Genomic DNA, 14808 nt, shown 5'->3' on the forward strand with positions numbered 1-14808 from the left:
TATCTCTCAGTACACAGGTAACTGTCCTAACAAATCTGTCTTGCAGGTCCACTGAAGAAATGTTTAGTATGGCTGATGAAAGCTGCAGCTCCAATCCTGCAATGGTTCGAAGGAAAAAAATTGCAATCAGCATAATCTTTTCTCTGCCTGAAAAAGAAGAAGCCCAGAGAAACTTCCAGGATTTCTTTTTCTCTCACTTTCCTCTTTTTGAGTCTCACATGAACAAGCTGAAATATGCAATAGAAAAGGTACAGAATACTAATTTGGCATAATGTGGAAAAATGTCAATCAGAGTGAAGTATTCTAGAATCTGATAGATGAAGAGTGGGAGAAGGTGCGTGGTTTCAAACTTGCCTCCCTCCTTACACATGCAGTCTTGAGCTTGAGCCAAGTGTAGGAGCTCAGCATTTGCTGAAAGAGGTGCAGTTTCTTTTTTTAGACAGAATTAGAATGGAGAGTTTTATGCTATGGGTGTTTTTTCTTTCCTGCTTGCCATATTTCATTCTGAAGTTTTCTTGACTCCCTAGAGACTGTGGAAATTATGGTACTCTGTCCTTTCATGCAACATCTAAAGGAAAAAAAAAATACTTGTTGCTGTCTTCTTACTCTCAGAAATGTTCTCTTCTCTCCCCTTGTCCAGTATTAGGGATTGTCCTCCTATGAGGTGGAGGGGGTTGGCATTTGTTGCTGTCCTGAGTGGCTGTATAGGATTGGGGCTAGATCTTAGTTATTTTGACATGTTGATGAAGTTTAAAAAGATGAAGAATGTGAATCCCTTAAGCAGCTGTTTTGTGTCTTTAACTCTTAATCAAGGCCATGATCTCATGTAGAAAAATAGCAGAATCCAGCCAGAGAGTGCAGGTTTATATCAGCCGTGTCATGGATGCCCTGGGAGAATTCAGGTGAGTTGATGGAATTCTGAATTACAAGGACAGCACTTTTTATGCCCCATGAAAGATATTTGTCACTTTCAGTTATAAACAACTGAATATAAGGTTTTGTATTTTAGACAGTCTTGAAGTTAGTGTGAATGAATTTTCTGCGTTGGTTATTGCGTAAATATTTTCTGAAAACTTTAGCAAAACCAGCTCAGCCATTTTCCAAATGAGAATGCAAGTAGTTCTGTTGCACTCATGTCTTCCTGGGATTGTCAGTTGAAGTCTAAACATCTCATCAAGAGCTGGCTTCTGCTGATGCCTGTACATTCAGGTGGAGTGATGTACTCAGGCAGATATGTGTCTACTCCTAGCTATAGATGCTGAACAATGTATCTGGCTAGTAAGTTGCAGTCAAATGTTCTCTTTTCTGTACTTGAGAAAGGAAGCAGTAGTTAAAGGCTAAGGAGGTCAGCCCAGGAGAGAGAGGAGTGTTTAATGGAATGGAGTTTCTGTAATATCTGGAATGTAGAAACAAATCTGTGCAATGAATAAAATGGGTTCTTCTTCCCCTCAAACATATTTTTGAATGGTTTCTCTGAATAAAATTCACATGGGAATGCAAAAAAAAGGAAGCCAAATACGTAACTCATATGAAGACACCAGGTTACTGATAATATGAATTAAACAGACTAGTGTTCTGGACACTAGTAATCTCTGGAAGAGCTAAAACTCTTCCAGTTCATTTAGTTTCCTAGATCTTACAGAAAAAAAACCCCAAACAAATTAAAACCTGGACAGCAGAAAAGGAAAGGCGCTACTTAATATGTATTTGCAGAATTGAGACGTGCATGTTAGCACTTACTTTTTGGGAATTTTCTTTGAACAGAGTTACCATCTGGAACCTATATTCTGTTCCAAGGATTGCAGAGCCTGTGTGGCTTAATATGATGTCCAGCACCCTGGAAAAGAATCAGCTATGCCAGCGTTTTCTTAAAGAATTTACATTTCTGATAGAACAGATCAACAAAAATCAGTAAGCTTCCCCCGCTCCTTTTTGTCTTAAGAAACGACTTGTGTGCTTCTCAGTGCATGTGAATATGTTAAAGCACTTAATGGGGTGTTCTTTTGCCGGTGTTACTTTGGACATGCATTTTTACTTTTTTTCTCCTAGGTTTTTTGCTGCTTTGTTGACTGCAGTGCTGACATATCACCTAGCTTGGGTCCCAACAGTGATGCCAGTTGACCATCCTCCCATCAAGGCCTTCTCTGAGAAGCGCACATCCCAGTCTGTGAACATGCTGGCAAAATCCCACCCATATAACCCTCTCTGGGCACAGCTGGGTCAGTATGATTTGGGAAGCTTCAGATTTTTTTGTAGTGAGCACCTTTGTGCATTCATTCCTTTTAGATAAGGGCTACTTGTGATCCAGGTCACGTTTCCTCCTACCAATAGGTGTCTTTTGCCTGATTAGTCAGAGCATTTGGAAGCCTCTTTGCATATTCTGCTTTTTATTCTTGTTCCTTGTTGACATCCTCTGTTACACTGTCTGGCTAACTTGTTACAGAAGTATTAAGGTGGTGCAAGTGCTGTGAATGGTTTGAGCAGTTTGGGAAAGAACAAGACAAAATAGACCGGATTGAGAGGAGCTACCTGGGCCTTGGAGGCCCTTTGCAGTTTAAATTGGTTACCTCCCTTTCTCTTTTTCACATAGCCAGGATAGAGAGCAGGGCAAGAGGTTGGAAGTCTGGCAACTGGCAGTACCTCCATTCACTTACTGTTATATGAATGGGCTTGGGGCAAGAAATTTTTTTATGCTCTGTGCCTCAGTCTGGTCTCTCTCTGACAAATGTTTTGTATCTTGTAAATTTTCTTGATACAAGAGACTAGATAACTGATGTCAAATGAGGAGGTGAATGAAGGCTGAGAAAGTAGTTCTGTCAGTGAAAATTCCTCCTCTTCTTGGCACCAGATAAAAATCTGACATCAGACTGCCCTTCACTTTAGCTGATATGCTATACTGCCATGTAAAATAACACACGTGCACACTGAGGCAATGATGTGACTTACTCTGTGGTGCTATTTCTTCCTAATTGTCTCAGGCTTCTTATTCTCAGTAACCTCTCTGAAAGATTTGCTACTTTGGCCATGTAGCTTTAGTGAATTGTTTCCTGGTTTAAGGTTCTTTTAAACGTTGTGCAGAGGTTAGACTGAAGAGAAAATTAGAAGTGTGTTCCTGGTGTTGAGGACAGAGCCAGTCCTGGAGTGACAAAAACCAGCTGGACTGGAGGCGTAAGCTCAGTAGTAGCTCTTGTGGTTGCTCCCAGGACTCACTACTGGTGACTAGTCAAGAGTCTGTTTCTCTTTTTATCTTGCCAAGTTCTCAGTGCCTGAACTCAAAATGCTCTCTTGATTTTGTTTCATTCTTATAAAGCCCCAAAAGCTGATACTGTTGTGGTTGCAAAAACTGATTGTGAAAGTGAGATGTTGCCCTCTGCTGGTCTTCTTTAGGAAAAGGGAGGAAAAAAAGTATCAAGTCTTGGTGCTTAAAAAGGGAAATGACAGGATTTTGATGTGCCTGTCTTTCCACTTTCAGACATGTATTTTCATTGCATATTACACATCATTTGCGATGACATTCTGATACAATTGCAAGTCCCTCTGTCATGAAGACATACTGTCTCTTAAACATCAGCTTCAATTTAATGGTATTAACGACAAGTATTAGTATGTTTCGAAGATCACAATTTTGACTTGTTATACTGCCTTATTAGTATTTATATCAAAGCCACTTGTGCAAATGAACATGAAGCCTGAATCTGATTTCCCTAGCAGCTGTACTCAGCTCAAAAGTAAAACAATGTATTCCAATTTCACTTCCAAATTGCTTGTTGTTGTGGCCTGCCAGCCTTTGAGATGAATTAAGAAGTCTGAAGCCCACTTTTGGTTCCTGAGGAGTGAATCTGCTGGCTTGTTTGGCTCTGGGGTTGGTTGCAATCATGTCCCTAACAGAGGGAAGATGGCACCACTGATGCCACGACCCAGGAGTCTCTCTAGTGCATGACTGGCATAATGGGAAATGGCAGATCTTAGCAGAGGAGTAAGAGCCATGGAATTACTGTCTCATTGATGCTTGTTTTGTAGGAATGGCATTGTGAGCCTTATTCCTTTTATGTTTGGTATAATGAAGAGGAGGCTGGACACAAATATGTTCTTTGGGGCTTTTTTTGCTGTGTTAGTGTCAAAACCAGAGACCCCCTTGCCCTTGAAAGAAAACTTTCAAAGCTCTGTTATAACTCTTAATATAATGTTGCTTCTTGAGGTCTCGTACAAAACCCTGATGGCAAGCTCTGTCCAGAACAGAATTTGAGCAGCCCAGAGGAAGAATTTAGTACCTGAAAGCAGTCTGGTAGATTAGCAGATAGCTGATCAGGCCTCAAGTTAGAGCAGCCTGCTTTCTGCACTTCAGGTAGCTGAAGAAAATTGAGCTTTTGCTGGCTCTCTCCAGTGTGCTTGTGAGATCAGCCACAGTTTGGTTTAGCAAAGACAATTTAGTGAGTGTTCTCTGATGGGTGTGATGTGAAGATAACTGGGTTAACTCATCCTAGGAATAGACAGACACTTCTTGAGTTAGCTGGTCTTTGATTAATAGGGCATGCGAACATTCCCTTTCTGGCTATCTGTTTACTTCCCCAGAACTCTGGAATAGGACCCCTTTAGCTGAGATGATTATAAGCAGCTGGAAGATAATTGCCACTCTATCAAAGAAATATGTTGAAAGTAGGATATGTATGATCTTAGTTCTCTTAAAAAAGCAGTTCTTCAGGATAAATAGCAAATAAGTTGTTCTTGGGGGACTCAGATGATCAGGTAGTAGTGTCTACCTTTCATATTGAAGTTGTATTTTAATTTTCTACTTCTCCACTGCCTCCTGCTAAAGTCAAATGCTCATGTGAATGAGGTTGTCTCCCACATACACAGCACTTGCCTTGCTCAATAAGGTAGTTACTTGCCTCTTTTTTCTGAACCTCATTTATTAAGTTAATATATATTCTTTTTTTCTTTATTGATTCCTTAGTCCTAAAAAACATAATTAATATTTTATCTGTGTGAGCATGCCTGTGTTTAACAAAAAGATCACTGCACTAAAACAGAAAAACTTTGATGTGAAGGAATGAGTAGAAAAATAGAAAATAGTATATAGCTGGCTTCAGAGCTTTGCTGGATCTACATTCTTCTTTGTTCCTCTTGTATCAGTTTCCAGGTGATAATGTCTTATAAGCATTGTGTAGATTAAATCCTAGTGGCTCTTAACAGAATGAAAATGAGTTGTAGCAGCTGATTGCTCACAGAAACCCTTCTGGACAAAAGCCAGGTGTAAGAAGCATTAGGTGACTTCCTTTGTTACTCTTTAAGACTTTTTATGAATTTACTGTGAGAGAAATTAACGGTCTGATTGTGTCCCTAGCAAATGTTGTTTCAAAACCTGTTGAGTTTGAGCAGTATAGATTATATTACAACACAGTATAGACGTGTGAAATTTTTGCTTTCCTGTATAGGTGATCTCTACGGTGCCATAGGCTCTCCAGTTAGATTGACTCGAACTGTTATTGTTGGAAAGCGCAAGGAGTTGGTGCAGCGCTTGCTCTATGTTCTAACTTACTTCATCCGGTGCTCTGAGCTGCAGGAAAATCAGCTGATGTGGACTGAGAAGGCTGGGGAAGGAGAGCAGGTGCTAAATGGAAGCAAGATCACAACTGCACTAGAAAAGGGAGAGGTAGAAGAATCTGATTACGTGGTTGTCACTGTTAAAAATGAACCTGCTCTTGTGCCTCCAATCCTACCTCCAAAGAATGATGGAAGTAAAAACAACAGTACTGCTGAGTGGGTGCATGAATCAGAAAGCGCTCAGGCTGTCCCAGTCTCTTCAAAAGAAAAAAGGGAAACTATAGGAAAGGACAGTCAGACCTCTGAAACATCTGTTGACTGTCTAACTAGCCATTTCTGTAAAGGAGCAGGTGATGGTAGGAAAAGAACTGTCACTGATACAGGAATTATAACATACCACTCTGAAGAATCATCTAAATTAGAGGATGTAATGGATGTAAAGAAGAACAAGAACCACAATGAGAGAAAAGTGGAAAAGCAGTTTTCTAGTAGGTCGTCTGCCCTACCTTGTCCTGAAAGGTCTGGCCACAGGAGTTCACACTTAGAAAAGGTCACTTTTCAGATTGGAAGTTCAGCATCACCAGAGTCAGACTTAGAAACTCATAGAAGAGAAATGGAAGAAAATCTCAATGCATTAATTAAAAATCCAGAGGTGATACATTGTACCTCAAGTTCCACAAATCTGACTGTGGATGCTTCTCAGAATCAAGAAGGCAGTTGTGAAGCTGCCTTTATACCTATCAGTAAACATAATGTTTGTTATGCACAAATCCCACCATGTGAGGAGAAGGAAAGTATACTTAACCAACATATGGAAAGTAAAGGAACTGAAGTGAATTTAATCAACTCAATATCTAGTGAACTGCTTTTGCCAACAGATAAGATAGAAACTGTAAAATTGACAAACGTGAAAGAAAATAGAACTTTATGCTGTGGCAACCTGGAGAACTGTTCTTCTGACTGTGTAGAAGCAGATTCTGCTGTCAAGCAAAAGTCCCCTAAAGTATGTGCTAAAGATGTCCCCCATGGGGATTCTGGAAGGAAAACCTCCTTCAGAGTTGAGGGGGACATTCCAAGGAATGAGAGTTCAGACAGTGCTCTTGGAGCTAGTGATGAAGAAGGTGACTGTTGTATCCCTGATGAAGTGCGTCATGATAACATCAGCAAACAACTTGAAGAATTTGCAGAAGTGGAACTTCCTTTGCCAAGGTAAAGAAGTCTGATTAATTTAGAACTAAATGGAGTCAAAAGCTGTACCTACTTTGGAGTTGTTAAAAATTTCAAGTCTTGAAATCTTCTGGGATCTTGACTAAGCTCCTTGCAAACAAATCAGTAGCAGACAGTGATGTGGTTAGAGTTCTTCTAAGCAGATTTGGCAAGAAGAAAACTGAGACAGAGCAGGTTTAATAAAGTTTTATGACAAAAGTATGCTTCAAATGCCTAGCAAAAATTGATTAAACTTTTTACGTAGACTGACATGTAGATAAAACATCTGAGGACAAGCAAAACTTTGTTTAAAAAGATAAGTGTTTAGATTTGTCATAATTGTTAAGTCAAATACAGATTTGGAATAAACATGGGCATGATATTTGAAAATTTTTGAGCGTTACAGGTGCGCATGGAGTTTGGTGCTTAAGGTGAGTTTGTAGACTTACCTTAAGCATGAGAATTCAAGTAAACTCAAATTTAGCAAAATTTTAAGTTGCAGAACGTGGAGCTCATATATCCCACAAACTCCAGTGCATACAGATTTGCTTATTTTCATGTTTGAAGAAATCGATATGTTGTTAAATTTCAGCTTTTAAAGTCCTTTTTTCAAAGAGCATCAGTAGCTGTGTACTGGTGTGACCATTCATGTGTACTTGGAGTACAACTGTTGATTACTATTTGCAGTAGAAGCAGGCATAACTTTGCCTTTATGTAAAATCTGAATGCAGTTTGTCAAGCAAGAGTTTTCTTACCTGCTTTGTATTTCTGTATTTCAGGTCAAATACCATCAGCAGTCAATGTGTGAAAAACTTTGGAAGATCTCTTCTGGGTGGTTACTGTCATACCTATATACCTGATCTAGTGCTGCATGGAATAAATAATGATGAAAAACTCAAGCAGTATCTACTAGCAGATCTATTTCATGCAATGCATGTGAGTTAAAGTACTGAGTCAGAGTTGTGATATTACTGAAATCTACAGAAACAGTTTATTTCAGTTACTTGTTTTACTTGCTGGTTCTGAACAGCCACGCCTGCTATGTCTTCCTTTATGAAGTAAAGGCTTATTGAGGCCTATATGATACTAGTCTGTAGCAGAAATGACTGACTACAGAAGGTAATTGTACATAAATAAGAACTTTGCTGTGCTCTTTCGCTACTGTAGGTACCCCTAAATTATAAAATTTGTAGCTAACCTCTCAATGGAATATCTGTGTGACCTCAGAATGCAATTTAAAATGCTTATCTAGTAGTTGTCAGCAGCTTCTCTCTGTAGCAATTAACAATTTTCCTGCTGGCATGACTGCATATACTCTCCAGAGCAGTGACATGTGTGTCTGTATATTCTTTAAGCAACATCAGTTTAGTCTGGTGTGATGCTGGCTCTTCTTTGGTGGATGACAAGTGAGCCATGATCCTGCACAGTTCTTGCTGCCAGGAGAGACAATGCTCTCCTGGGGTACCTAGCAAGAGCATTCCAGCAGGTCAGGGGAAGTGAACCTGCTCCTCTACTCCATCCTAGTGAGGCCACATCTGGAGTGCTGTGTCTAGTCCTGGGCTCTACAGGTAAAGAAGAATGAGGACCTGCTGGAGAAAGTCCATTTGAGAGCCCCAAAGATCATCAGGGATCTGGAACATCTCTCAAGAGGAGACTAGACTGAAAAGGGATCTCATTGATGCATATGAATATCCTAAAGGCAGGTGTCAAGAGAATGGTGCTCAGCAGCAGGACAAGGAGCAATGGCCATAAACTAAAACAGAAGCAGTTCCACCTCAGCTTCTGAGGAACAACTTCTTTATGTTGAGGGTGGCGGAGCACTGGAACCAGCTGCCCAGGGAGGTCGTGGAGTCTCTCTCTCTAGAGACATTCAAAACCTGCCTGCAACTGTTCCTGTGTCACCTGCTCTAGGGGACATTGCCTTGGTAAGAGTTGGATTAGAGGATCTCCAGAGGTTCCTTCCAACCCTAGTTATTTTGTTACACCCTGCTTGATTGTGCATAGTAGAATCCCTCACATATCTCTGAAATATTGAATGTATTTTCACCATCACTGGATCAGTATAATTATTACAGACTTCAATTTGAAAGAAACTATTCTCTTCAGGGTAGGGGGAATACATGAAGAAAAATAAAATGGAGTAGTGACTTCTAAATGTCTTGATCAAGTTGGCAGTTCTGATGCTGCTAAATGTAAAACTTGTCACTGAAGTTGGTATTCCTTGTCATTTTTTGAGATGCCTTTGGTTCCCTAATGGACAAAAACATGCATTGAATCATTTTCTTATTTGCTACATTAGTGTGAATAAAAGTAGAACCTCAGACTGAACTGTGGAAATGTATATGAAAGAATCACATAATTGTAATTTGTTTCCTTTGCAGCATCCAGTGCTAGATGAGCCCATAGCAGAAGCTGTCTGCATTATTGCAGACACAGATAAATGGAATGTACAAGTAGCTACAAGCCAGAGAAAGATGATGGACAGTATGAAATTAGGCAAGGATGTTCTGGTTTCGAGTCAAGTGTCCAGTCTGTTGCAGTCTATTTTACAGCTTTACAAACTGAACGTCCCAGCTGACTTTGTAAGTATTTCTTTATTGAAGGCTGAAGCTAATGGAAATTGTTGAGCTCAGATAGCAAACAGAGTTCTATACACTGTGTTGCAATGTCAATGAACTAATGCCTGATATAATGCAGAGCTGTTACAACATATTGAAAAGAATCCGTGCTACAGTCCAGTAATAGATACTGGTTTAACTGTAGTTTACATTAAATAGATCAGATTAAAGATTACAACTCCAAAATACGTGTGCCAAAACCTAAGTTGTTTAGGCAATTTTAGCATGGTCCTCATGTGTTTATGTTTAGGATTCTTAGATTTGTTTTTTATATTTTTTTAAGTTTCACACTTCTCTACTCTGAAAGTTGTTGGAGAGCTTATCTACCAAATCCTGGTTCTGGCAAGCAACTTTCTAGTCTTGGGGTTTCTGTTCAACCCCATGTAGTGGATGCCTGTTTTCTCTCCCCTCCAATTAACTGTGCCTCTATTTGTTTACTTGACCCTTCTGTTTTATACCAATTTTAGCAAGTGCTGTCTTGGATAGCTTTGCTGATGGTTCCATAGGATTGATGTGATGAGATTCTTGGGAATGGGCAGGTTACAGCAGGGAATATTACTTTGTCACGTGGCATACTCCCTATCCCACAGCATCCTTTCCTGTCCTCTTTTGGAGCGGAGCTCATCAGAGCAAATCAGTAATGCTGGTTTTGCTGATTACAACAAAATTACCTACAAGTCTGTCTACAATAACTGTAATTCAGTTTTTAGAACATGATTGTTGGTGAGGGGAGATGGAGTGTTTTTTCACCCCTTTTCTAATAAACAGAATGGATTTTTCCTTCAGCAGATAGCCTTGAGAAATTCTGTAGGAATCCCAGGTAATGACTGTGCCAGCAGATGAAAGAGGAAGATAGAGCTAAACACAAACAGCATTATATAGTATTGGTTGGCACTGTTTTGGATTAATTTGGTGGTATTGATTACAATAAGTTCTTCAAGTCAAATGCTAGGCAAAATATGTGGGTACATTTTCAGGTGTTTCCTCTGGATTCTTCTGGGCACTGAAAAATATGCAACTATGCTTGAAATTGTATCTTAACACTAGCACAGTCACACCTTAAATCCCAGCATTTTTAAACTGAGCAGTTGCTTTTGCAACTGAAGTGTTCTTTCAGTGTTACCTTAGGATTTGTATAGCAGTTTCTATATGGCTTGTGTGGTTTGGGAGGTGTCTGGAGGCAAAATGATTTTCAGGGGGTTTTATTTCTTCTTTCTTACAAAAAGAATCTGTGAAGTGACAGTGCTAGTAGTCTGTAAAATTTTCGTAATTCATGTTAGAGACACTTTGATCCTGTCAGGGGATTTTGCAACTCTGCTAAAACAACATTGATGCAGGGAAGCTAACTGCTCCTAAATTCTAGAAGTGTGACTGTTTCATAGCAGTATTTTTATTGATTTAAATTTGGATAGAAACATATGTATTGATGTACTCATCAATCAGATGACCAAAATGCAGTGTATTTGAAGTTTCCTTTATGAATGCATGTCTCTTTACATGCAGCTACTGTTCAGATGAACAAGTACTTTTTGGGTTTTGTGGTACCAACAAGAAACAGCCCAATTTGAGACCAGATGAAAGACAAGTGGTAATACTTTTGTTGTGCCACTTCAGACTAATAGTTGTGCTGCAGACAGTTTTACAGTATGCGCTGGTGAGAGAAAAGTGCTGATTGCAACTGCTGCGTTTTAGGAATATGCCAAAAGTTTTACTTGCACCTTTAAACTCAGTTCAAACTACTCTTCTGTTTTTAGAAGTTACTTGACTTTTTTTCTATTTGGTCAATGAGGAAAAACTGCAAAGGAAGCTAATATGAGAAAAAGAAAAGACTTGTGAACACTGAACAAGATGTGTTAGTGTACCAAGCTTGTGGGGAGAAATGTCTTTTGAGTCTTTGATGGTATTCAGAAGGAATAGATCATATGATGTAAACAGTCCTTTTTTTAAACTAATGGGGGATTCTTCCTTACTTGCTCCCTCATAACTTAAAAAAACGCCAAAAAACATAATCCTTAATACAAATATTGGAATGGAAACAGATTGAACTGCTACTTTGTGAATCAGTTGCATACCCCCCTGAACCCCTGAGAAAGTGCTCATAGGCTTTTTGTATCAAGGTTACCTGTCATGGAAAAGATAAGAATACTTTCTTTCCTTTTGGCCAGAATCAGAAGTGATTATAATGACTCGAGTGAAAATTTGCTTGAATTGATCAAACTATTGTCAAAAGCCTTCTGCCTTTCCTCCATTGGTGGCAATGATTTTACTCTACTGCCGTTTAGCACATTTCTTAAATGCTTCTTTATTTTCCATTATTAAGACTCGATATTAGCTCAATGAAAGAATAATTAAACATCTTCATCTTATTCCAGATGATCAGAGAATGCATATTAGGCTACCTGCAAGCCTGAGTATTTTTTTTTTTCTCATTAGTTTTTTAATTAACAAAACTGGTCTCACCAGGTCTCACTTCTAATACTTAAGTTTTTCATTCGACTCCTGTACATGGGGTGATGGCCTGAAGCTATTTGCTGCTACTGTTTCTAATTGCTGTCTGTGCCTGCTGGATGATTGTATGTTTGATAATGTGAGGTTTTCCATGTCCTTCCTGATTTCATCTCCTGATTTCAGAGAGCTGAACTAATTTAACTTTTTTGAAGTGGTCATCCCTGTGAAAAGAAGGAATATATCAAATTGAATGTACCTTTGTCCTAGAACAAAGTACCTGATAAGACTTGCTACCTATTCAGCTTGTGAAGACATGCTGCCTGCTGGCCTTGTCTTGCCAGAATAACCCCTCTCTCTCCTTGAAGCCAAGTTCATCTGCTCTCCTGTGGTTCATATATGAGAAATTGCCATTAATCACCTGACTGTTTTTAAAAATAATATGCATTTCTAGCATTCCACTGCTGGAAGAGAAGTGAAATGATTAAACTGATTTTTCAACTTGAACTATTACCTTTTGGCAATCAGTGTCAAATGTTTAAGCAACTTAAAACTAGAAGTGCTTACTAATTATGAAAACAAATGCCTAAAACAGATTTCTAACTTAGTTGCTACAGAGGAAAGTCAGCAAAAGAGTTATAACAATCTCTATGATGACTAAAGCACTGGTGTCTTCCACGTCTTGAGTCTTAGTTTCTTGAATGGCACTAGAGTCTTAGAGCTAGAATGATAGTTTTACAAACTGTTGTCTAAACAAAGTATTTTAGAAAAATAGTACTGAGTTAGAACTAAGATATCTCGATCCAAGAATTCTGCCTTAATTCTTAGTAAGATATTGTAAGTGGTTTTGAACCTCATTAAAATTGTTTAAGTCAATAGAAAGGCAGTGACTTGAGTGGAAATAGAGGTGCAGTTTGTGCAATAAACTTGCTGCTCAAGAGAGCTGGAATGCCCCAGTTCTATAAGGGCATTCCTATTTGTGGGGTAATATAACTTATTAATGTTTATAGCACAATTGTAATAAATCCAATTGCCTCTTCTAAATTTTGGAGTGGAGACTTAGTTTATCTTCTAAGATAGAAGGTAAAATGATGTGCTTACATTTCTGTAATATTTGCATGTGATTCCAAAAGCTGTCCTGAGGTTTTTGGTCTGTATTTACAGTGCATAATGCATCTTGAGGATAGACTGCAAGAGATGTATCTCAAAAGCAAAATGCTTTCAGAATATCTACGAGGACATACAAGAGTGCATGTAAAAGAACTAGGAATTGTATTGGGGTGAGTATTGCAGGTATCAGTCTTAAGCAATGGCAAAAGCTGGGACAGTTATTTTTCCTTTTCATCTGACTGTTGACAGCTTGTTCTCACAAGGATTTGCTTCATATTTAGCACTTATTTTTCGTGTGTCTAATAAGTTGCAAAAATGGGTTCTACTGAGCTATCTTGAAATCAGGAGACTTTTATACAGCGACAACAAAATAATTCTCATTTTTAAATTTCTAGAATTAGAGAGTTTGGATTTTGGCCATTAGGAAGTTTTCCATGCCTTCATGTGCACTCTCTTCTGTCATGATCTCCTTAATGGAAACTTCATCCCAACAAATAATTCAGAATTTTTAGAATGAAAAGGGTGCATTTGCATCTTGAGGGATGAGAGGGTCTCAAAAAGGAACAGGTGTCCTGTTTAGCAGCTGTCTTCTAATAATAGTACTTGATTGGCATATAACCTTTAGGAATCTGTCTGCTGAGGGAAAGAAGTAAATACACTTTCTCATGAAGTTTTTTAGCAGTGTAGATTAAATCTAATTTATCTTTTTCCACACTGTTCAAGATTTTGTATGCAGAAATGTAGCTGTAAATAGTGAAACCCTAAAATAAGCACTTTGCTCTGTGTGTGTGTGTATGTGTTAAATATATATAAATATGTACATACATCCTGGCCTCTGAGCAGCTTCAGATTTGGAAATAGATAGAAACCGTCCATTGCACTTGAGAGATGTTCCTTGAACTGTTATTGCATAATAATTAATAATTTCAGCTCTTGTTCATTTTTGGTAGGAAAGTGCTACTGTGTGGTGAACTGAGTTGTATTCAAAACCTTAAATGCATAATCTTCCGTAAACTGATACTTAGTACTTTGCTAAACTCAGCTTCTTGGTGCCTACTCACTGGTAAGACTACAAGCTAAGGCTTTTGGTTTAGCAAATAAAAGATCTTTTATTTAAACCACAAAACATTATATAGCACAGAATGTAATACTCCTCTCTTTTCATTCAAGTGCTAACATACTTCTTGGTTTTAAGCATTATTTACCTACCTTTACTGGTGTTAAATGATTATTGACAGTAAATAATAATTAAACAATGGATTTAATAGCAAGACTCTTCCAGTTCTTTTAAAGTGGATGAAAAGTATCCTCTTGTGATACTTGATCATAATCTCTTGTGAAAGTGATGTATATTATTTTAAAATCTGTCTCCTTTTTTTCAATTTCTAGGATTGAATCCAATGACTTGCCTTTGTTGGCTGCTATAGCAAGTACTCATTCCCCATATGTTGCTCAAATACTCTTATAAATTAAATTCTCAGGGTAGTCATTCCCTTAAAGTACAGCTATGAAAATGGGAATGTTGAATGAAGAACAGAGGTGCCAAACACTGGTAAAGGGGAGCACTGATGAAAGCAGGTGATGACTACATTCTGATTTCAACCTTCTGATTCTGATTTCAACCGGATGGTTTATTGGAGGATTTCAGTTTACATAACGCAAAAGGCATTCAGGTTTTTCTTACAATTTCACTTTTGACTTAAATCAAGAAACTGCATCCTTGCATTTTATTTTTATTCAAAGGATAAAAGTTAACACTATGTGGCAGACTGGGTGCTGCCATCCAAAACGCTGCTCAAAACCATGAAGTACCAGTTAAAAGAACAATTGGGTTAGAATGGATTTTGTAATACTATGCTTGTGAGTGTGGTGTGGTGTATTTTTC

General features: G+C 38.4%; 1 protein-coding gene across 1 annotated transcript in view; it reads left to right on the top strand.

Moving 5' to 3' along the window:
- Positions 1-14391, top strand: part of FNIP2 (folliculin interacting protein 2) — a 46244-nt gene extending 31853 nt beyond the window's left edge. Inside the window, exons 10-18 of the mRNA XM_062492879.1 lie at positions 47-248; positions 814-902; positions 1765-1911; positions 2050-2219; positions 5436-6753; positions 7530-7686; positions 9132-9332; positions 12978-13093; positions 14313-14391. Coding sequence (XP_062348863.1) covers positions 47-248; positions 814-902; positions 1765-1911; positions 2050-2219; positions 5436-6753; positions 7530-7686; positions 9132-9332; positions 12978-13093; positions 14313-14391 — 2479 coding nt within the window. The remainder of the gene's footprint in view (positions 1-46; positions 249-813; positions 903-1764; positions 1912-2049; positions 2220-5435; positions 6754-7529; positions 7687-9131; positions 9333-12977; positions 13094-14312) is intronic.
- The last annotated feature ends 417 nt before the right edge of the window (positions 14392-14808 follow it).

Source organism: Cinclus cinclus, chromosome 5 (genome assembly GCF_963662255.1).
Source record: "Cinclus cinclus chromosome 5, bCinCin1.1, whole genome shotgun sequence".
Taxonomy (NCBI): Eukaryota; Metazoa; Chordata; class Aves; order Passeriformes; family Cinclidae; genus Cinclus; species Cinclus cinclus.